The sequence below is a fragment of the Sclerotinia sclerotiorum genome, genomic scaffold (assembly GCF_000146945.2).
Source record: "Sclerotinia sclerotiorum 1980 UF-70 scaffold_15 genomic scaffold, whole genome shotgun sequence".
NCBI classification, from domain to species: domain Eukaryota; kingdom Fungi; phylum Ascomycota; class Leotiomycetes; order Helotiales; family Sclerotiniaceae; genus Sclerotinia; species Sclerotinia sclerotiorum.
The window spans coordinates 944853-952783 of record NW_001820821.1 but is presented as its reverse complement, the minus strand read 5'-3'; the positions used below and the strand labels follow the sequence as shown (position 1 = coordinate 952783).

The 7931-nt window shown below is 42.9% G+C and overlaps 2 protein-coding genes across 2 annotated transcripts; both read left to right on the top strand.

Annotated features, from left to right (window-relative positions):
- Nucleotides 1-681: 681 nt before the first annotated feature.
- Nucleotides 682-1270, top strand: SS1G_10423 (predicted protein; the record flags this gene model as incomplete). The annotated part of the gene is made up of 2 exons (XM_001588825.1): nt 682-732; nt 941-1270. 2 exons carry the CDS (start codon nt 682-684, stop codon nt 1268-1270), a joined length of 381 nt encoding a protein of 126 aa, XP_001588875.1.
- Nucleotides 1271-3448: 2178 nt separating this feature from the next.
- On the top strand, nt 3449-7489 carry SS1G_10422 (hypothetical protein; the record flags this gene model as incomplete). Its single annotated transcript, XM_001588824.1, has 7 exons — nt 3449-3558; nt 3899-3921; nt 4251-4380; nt 4602-4632; nt 5158-5891; nt 6338-7053; nt 7377-7489. 7 exons carry the CDS (start codon nt 3449-3451, stop codon nt 7487-7489), a joined length of 1857 nt encoding a protein of 618 aa, XP_001588874.1.
- Between the last annotated feature and the right edge of the window lie 442 nt (nt 7490-7931).

Below are 7931 nucleotides of genomic sequence, written 5' to 3'. Positions count from 1 at the left end.
CACACAAACAATGCGCCTCTCACCACATTGTCTCACCTCTATCCATAGCCAATCAATATTAACGTAAAAGGCTTTCTAAACTCCCCCGGTTTATCAATTTAAGCTTTTCTCTATCTGATACAAAACATTCTACAGAGGACTCATGCTACCAAAGTACCAGGTATCTAAACTTCTCAGCATCAAACAAAGAGTGGAAATGGCCGAATCTATGCGTAACCTTTACAAATAGAATGCTTCTTACGGGATAGAGGATGAAGGTATTTTGACGTTGGGAAGATATGATTCGGTTCAGAGTAAAGGGATGTCTGGCTCGGCCGCGATCTATGAGTAAAGAAGTCATGGATTCTGATAAGAAACTCTGCGTTTTGATTGGGTTGATTAAGATCACTTCGTAAGCATCCCATCTAATAATTCCATGCTGCCGTCCGATCTCGCCTATGATTTATGAGTTTATGGTTGGATGAATTGAAGCCAATTACATGTAAATACAATTTGTCGGGTCGTGTCATGTGATCTTGATCCGGCTCTAGATTTATCCCATGTTGAGAGATTATCCATTTTGATTCTTTTTATTTCTTCATCGACTGATTCAATGATTGCTTCTCACATCGATCTACAAAATATCTTTCTAAATCGATGCTCATCAAATGATACTATTCGTATTTCATGAGCGTCTTGGCAATGTACATGAACAACACACTCATACCGCCGTCTCCTTATACTCATTATTCTGTAAGCTTTACATTGCACAACTGCATTCAATTCATTCTGTTGGGGGCCAAGCCCCTTTCTGACACCGACTAAACAGACGAAGTCGTTCTTTTCGGGTGTCCTCGCGATACATTCCTTTGTTTTGATATTTGCTTTCATTCATCACCATATTTCCATCGGAAACAGTCGGTTTGCTATTCTGAACACTTTTTTGTACCTATTTACGTAGGTACCAAGACCTTCAGTACCCAACCTCAGTGGAAGTCTCCCTGAATGTCCCTTGGTGTTGTTTCTCAAAATACGGCGATACCGTCTTTCTAGAATCAAAGTCTCTGCTTATTTTACCAATGCCTTCCGCCCCAGTATGGTGATACTACCCCAGAGAATTTCTAGAAACTCGGATGCGACATATCGTGTTCCACGACTCAGGGCTCACGACTCAGGGCTCACGGCTCCATACATTTTCTCTGTTCACGGACTTCTCATACGATCTCGTATTACCTTATGGGATTCAAAGTATCTACACCGTCTCCAACTTGTGAAACAAAATGTCACATAAATAACCTTTCCGAACAACATTTCCGAAGAACATATCTGAGTGGACCGGTTATTGTCGGGTTACAAATGGCATGTTTTACCAAATGCAATTTTTATTCCCCATTCGATCTCCGCCCTCGGAATGTCTTGCATGTGGTCTCCCTCCCATGATTAGATTCTAATACGACGATCTATTCAAGTACCCGCTGTCATATGCAGGATTCCACTCGGTAAATTGTTCCGCGTCGATTTTGTCATACATCTTTAATCAGATAGTGATGAAATGAACTACATGATGAGAATGAGGAATGACAAGTCCATCAACCATTTTGAATACTCCAAAATCAACAATTCTTTCCTAGCATGGTAACGCATTTTTTAGATAGGCTTCGAAAAAAAAAAAAAGACAACCATCATTTCCTGCCGCATCGCTCTCGTCTCCTGCTAGCAACCACTCAGGGAGTTGTAGCTTCGCTATACATTCCCCTTCATCCAGAAATTAGCTGCTACTGTCCGATTTTCTTTTTCATTTGTACCGATACCAACTCTCTATATCTCATGAACTAGTCATTTGATCTTCACCCTACCATATTTCCCTTCGTTTCCATTCCAATCCACCTCTCCTTTCTTTTCTCTTCTATCCACATGATGTACGAGATAAGTCGTATAGCAAAGTCATTCACTATTTGACCCCCTATTATTGCCGCAGCTTCAGCCATCTAGAATTTTGATACGCTGCATTCATCAGCCACAGAATTATATTCAAATACCAGAGGAAATCAAAGACTTCTATTCGATAGCTTGATTGAGGTATAAAAATAACTGATTTCTTACCTATATATACACAGTGCAAGCTACAAGATGAAACCGTTTATAAGCCAGAGCTGGACGGACCTCTACAAAGCAGCAAAAGATGAGTCACCTCGAAACCACTGCAGAGAGCGAATTGGGGAGATGGAAAGATTGTATTGTATTATATTGCATTGCATTATTCCTACATCCATTCATCTCTTCAACTAAGCAACTATCTTTAAAAGAAAGAAAGGAAAATAGAACTACTTCAAACTTTGATGCAACACAATAACTCATCTATTTAGCATTTCACCAAGATAAAAATCATAAATATATTAATGTTAAAAGAACGCCTTAATTACAACTAATTTATTCTCTTCCTTACAATTATATTTATCCTTAAACAATACTATTCATTATTTAGTAGTTTTATATTAACTTTTTACCCTTTTAATCTCTTTAATCTTATTACAATAGCAGATAGATTCTTAATTAATATAATAATTGTAACGATACTGTACTGGAGGCAGCGGCTGCCTGAGGTTTCGTCTGGTTGGTAGTTGTGGGTTAAGGCTTTATCACTGGTATTCACTTGGAAGTGAAGTCGTTACTAGATCAAGTAGAATGTAGGTAAACTAATTGATAACTAAGTTGAGCACAAAGCTCCTATATTATGAAACTACTTTGACTATATACTTCTGAATAACTATTGGATAGCCTGGATAGACTGGTCTACCCAGTCTATCCATCACGTAATCCTTATTTGCCTTAGGACACTAATCCTAGGATGATTTCGTCTCTTGGGACAATTATCATCCTAGGACATTTTATCCTAAAACAAATACTATCATAACCCATTCTGGGTCCTAGGACACTTGTCCTGTACCATTGTAATTGCCTAATCGTTTGTCCTAGGATTATTATCCCAGGACACTTGTCCTAGGATTCCTAGGTTCCTTATCGCGGACGATAAGGAACCCCCTATAAACCGCGGTTAAATCACATTCCCCTTGTATTCGGCAGCTAAATCACCGACATCTATAATACTACCATAATTGTGACCAAAAGGGTGTTTATAGACCAGCAATCGTATTTAACTTAATCTACAGGTGAAGAGCACCTGTAGATGGGGATTGCTACTCTATATATACCCAAATGAATGGCCTAGCCGCAATGGCTAGGCAAAAAGAAGTCATATTTATCCCTCCAATGATCTTACTTTACCGATAACCATTGATACATAATACTTGTTCGGATCTGATCCTCAGACCATGTTACGAGGTTTGCCGTCTAGATCACGTGGAAGTGCTCTAGGCTCTCGAGGTGGTTTATAACTAGGCGTCAAGCAGGGACTTAAGGTAATGACAATAATGATATGCAATTCGTAACTAATAGTAGAGTATACTAAATGATTGATCTTGAGCACGAAGCTTTACACAACGGAAACCATCCTGATTATATAGACCTTCGTCCTCCATTGGATCTCTTGGATCCTGAGAGTTTGTGGACCTTCGATTCGTATGGACCTTCGATTCGTATCCCTGAATATGCAGGGTCCATCACGTGACTTGGATCAGACCATATGTCCAAGCTTGCTAAGGGTGGGGAGATCCTACGAACCACTGCCAGCAAATATCACATGATAGGCCTTGCTCAAAATAGAATTCTACCGAGCCGCCATTAATCAAACCCCGGGATCGAGAAACCGTACCCCGCACTCGCATTTTCTCTACCCTTTCCCCTCGAGCTACGACGCAATATACGAATTCCGTGTTTCGACACCACTATGAAGTACAACTAGAAGACTTCAACTAGAAGATTTCTACTGATATAATTCTATCAAACTAAATTACCCCAGATTTGCTAGTTTTCCCAGATTTCGTAAGTAATTTGCACTAAAAGATTTCTACTGGTACAAAGTTTGTTCCAATGGTCCGGTTTCCGGAAGGCTTGTAGCACTAGATTTCTACCAGTAGAAATCTATCGAAAGAAGTTTACCATATATCACGTGAAGTTAAATTTAGAAGCGGAATTTCTAAGCTCCGATACCTTACCTAAACACACCACCAACCAGCTAGTTGCAGTAAACATCGCATCCCACGGTAGGTCCCAATTTCTACTCTCGCACATAAGGGTCGGCCTCTATATCCTCTTTATATCCTCCACCTTGGCTAAGGTCCATTTTCTAATGGCCAATACCTCCAATCTAGACATTATCAGCAGTAATCCCGTCAAGGACAGGCTCTGCGCTTTTCGTCAGCTCTTCGAATCAACGCGCGTAGATCTAGGTGTCGTTGAATCTTCCAATACTATGCAAGCTGTCCTTTCAGCAGCAACGGGGTATAGGAATGGCCCAACTCGAAAGAAAGCTAAATTTAAGGACAGGTTATTCCGGCGCTGGACCCTTTTTGACTTCGCCTCATCGGCATTTCTTACGTAATCATATCGCACCCGCCAACCATCCTGTAAATACACTGAGTTTAATATTGATGGCCTCTGCGCAGTTAATTCCTGCACCTAGTGTGGCGGAAGATCAAGTCTTATATAAGCCTGCATAACAGCCTTGAGGCTACTAGAACGGGCGTTACCCGGGTAAATTGAATCAACCAATCAATCAATCAATCAATCAATTCATTTCCTCGCCCTTTCTCATCGCGTCTTCAATTCTCCCTTTACGCTTTGAGATCGCGCCGCCCTCCTTCTGTCATTTCTACTAGGCTTTATGATATACCTACTCTATTATGGACGCTACCGAAGAAGCAGAGATAATCAATAGCCATCCTATCAAAGAAGGATTAGTTGCTTTCCGTCGCCAGTTTGAATCATCTCGTGCTATTGAGGACATCCTTTCCGCAGAATCTGCCTCGGGTTAGCATCATTATCCAGCAAATAATTATCTTGCTAATATGTATATAAGACCTGGTCCTTGATCTTATTGTGGCCTTGCAGACCTTCCCGGCCGCTCATATCCTATGTTCGCCGATCGATCGCAAAACTCGTCTACGTGCAGATTTATTCAGCCTTGGATCTAAAGTTGCCTCCAGAGATTTCGACATCAAGTCAACAATCCCTTTAATGGAGCTGGTTATTAACAACACACCTGACATGGAGATATAGTATACCGTGTTCAACCTGATCTTAACCACTAGCCCGAAACGAGTAACGCCACCGATTGCCTTCGAGAAAGCCGTTTTCGACACGTCGCTTCGATCCAGCTCGGCTTCTCAGAGGGGGGTTGAACAGACATACGACGAAGTTGATCAGCGAATACTCGAGGAGCTTACCGGGCGAGTCTATTATGATATCGGAGGTTTCTACGAACAATACTTTAAAGGGAAGTCCTGGACAAAGAATACGAGGGATATCTACGGAAAGTCGAGGGCCCAATATGCAGAAAGCCGTTGGAGCGGGTGGCCAGAGCCTTCACTTCAAGGTCCATTTTTTAAGTGGTTCATGAAATTCCAGGACACTATTCTCAGCGGACTTGGCCGCAGGTATTACACATCAGCGAACAAAGTGTTGAGGGGCTCGGAGGCTGATCGCAAGCTTGACATTTTTCTCACTCCTGCCGACGCTGTCCTACTCCATGGCGAGCACGACTGGTCAAATGTACTTGTCATTGGGGAACATAAACAGAATCCCGATGATGATGGCTCTACAAAAACATTGGTACAGTTGGCAGGGTATGCGCGTGAGGTGTTCGGAAGTCAACCGGAGCGGCGATTCGTCCCTGGTTTTACGATCTGCGGAAGCATGATGCGACTCTGGGTGTTCGACAGATCTGGCTTGTACAACTCCGAGAAGTTCGATGCACACAAAGAGCCTGAGCGATTTATTAGGGTTATTGCTGGGTATGCATTGATGACGGACGCCGAGTTGGGGTTGAATACATTTGTTAAGCACGATGGCAACAGCAAGTACATTGTGGCACAAGATGTGAAAATTTCTTTGGAGGACAAGCCAATCGCCTCGACAAAAGCGATAGTGTGCCGTGGAACAACATGTTATCGAGGAAGGAGGAGCGACTCCACGGAATAGGAGTATGTGGTCAAGTTTGCTTGGCCGTCTGATAAAAGGCAGCGGGAGGGAGAACTGTTGAAGTTGGCCAAAGAGAGGGAGTTACGGGCATTGCTACATGGTTCAATCATGAGCAGATTGTTATTAACAGCGACCCGGATACTATTTCGCATTTCCGACGAGATATGAAATTCGGAAGGCCACGAAAGCTATCGAGCAAAGCCTCTTGGGTCGACGGTAGTCCGGAATCCAGTCGGGCGTACTCTAAGACAAGTCTCAGAGGAAGATCAGGGAGTAGTGCGAGTCGCGTGATAGGCATAGGAATTGGTGTAAGTACATCTTCCTCTGGACAGGAAAGAAAAAGGAATGAAAGACTTGATCGGGGGAGCAGACTGAAGAGATCTAAATACGACGGTAGTTATGCTAGCGGGACAAATGTGCGTGCTCAAGAAGGCGAGCTAGACACAATCGGCGCTCTCAGTATTCAAGAAACGGTGGTCGACAGTTTGGCCGACTGCCGGAATGAGTGGCAGCGGAATAACGTCGACTGTATTCAAGAAGCCGGAGTCGACAGTTTCACAGACTATGAATGTGAGACGTACAGCAACCGAGTGAACTACTGCTTGGTAACTTCACCGGCTGGACGATCTCTCCGCGAATATCAATCAGTTAGAGAGCTTTTAGAGGTGCTACGCGATGCTATCCGAGGTCATAGGTCGCTACTAGAGGATGGAAAGATTCTTCATCGGGATATCTCCGAAAATAACATCATCACCGAGCTCCCTGCTGAAGGTGACCCGAAAGGAAGACTAATTGACTTGGACTTGGCAAAGGAGCTGGACAGTATGCCGAGTGGGGCTCGTCACCGGACTGGCACAATGCAGTTTATGGCGATCGAGGTTCTTGAAGGCAAAGGTCACACGTATCGGCACGACCTCGAGTCATTTTTTTACGTTTTCTTATGGATATGCGTCCGATATGGCTACGAAGGTACCGGTAGGCCAAAACTCAATAAGCTGATGAGACCGAAGACCAATCTACTACGGGGTTGGTATACTGGAACATATACAGAAATTGCTCGGAATAAAGTGGGGGATATGGGCAAAAATCGATTTGAGAACATTATCGCGGAGTTTGCGCCGAAGTTCGAGAACCTCAAGCCGTTGGCTCGCGAGCCCCGATCTATTCTCTTTCCAATTAGGGATGGGGACATATTTACAGGAACGTTCCACGACAGCGATATAATGTACGATAGGATGATCAAGGTATTCGATAATGCAATTCGCTCTATTCAGAATAAGGAATAGGTAAATGTATAGACGAAGCAACTGGGGTGTTAGCATTAGGAGGCATTTCTTGGGGAGGTAAAGCGAATTTGGATCTTTTTCTTTTTGGGCACAAAGGGTCTGGAGAAAACTGTACGATACAATGATACCAGGGATATCTTCTTGTATAATACACCAAGGATTCATACTACCACTGTGCTGAAGATGAAGTCTTGAATAGGTGTATCTTACGCACAGTCGACAGCCATAAGCAGGCAGTGAACCGTTTTTCCGACTCTAGTTACATGCTCGTTGAATTACATAATAAAACTGCCTCATTTAGCAAGTTTAATCGATATTTTAAACAGCTTCAGTTTGACTCCGCTAGCGTCCGCATCTAGAATGCACACTCAGAGGGGTGTCCTTCCTTACTTGGTACATTTCATCGAAAAGACCCAACATATACTATTTTTGGCACTATCGTTCTATTAGTGGGTTGTAGGCGCTGTGTAAGCATAGGTCATTTCATACCAAGGAAGATAGTAGAACTGTATCGCACGATGAAGAAGTCAAGAAAAGATCAGTTCTCCAGAAAAGACTTGTCCCTCA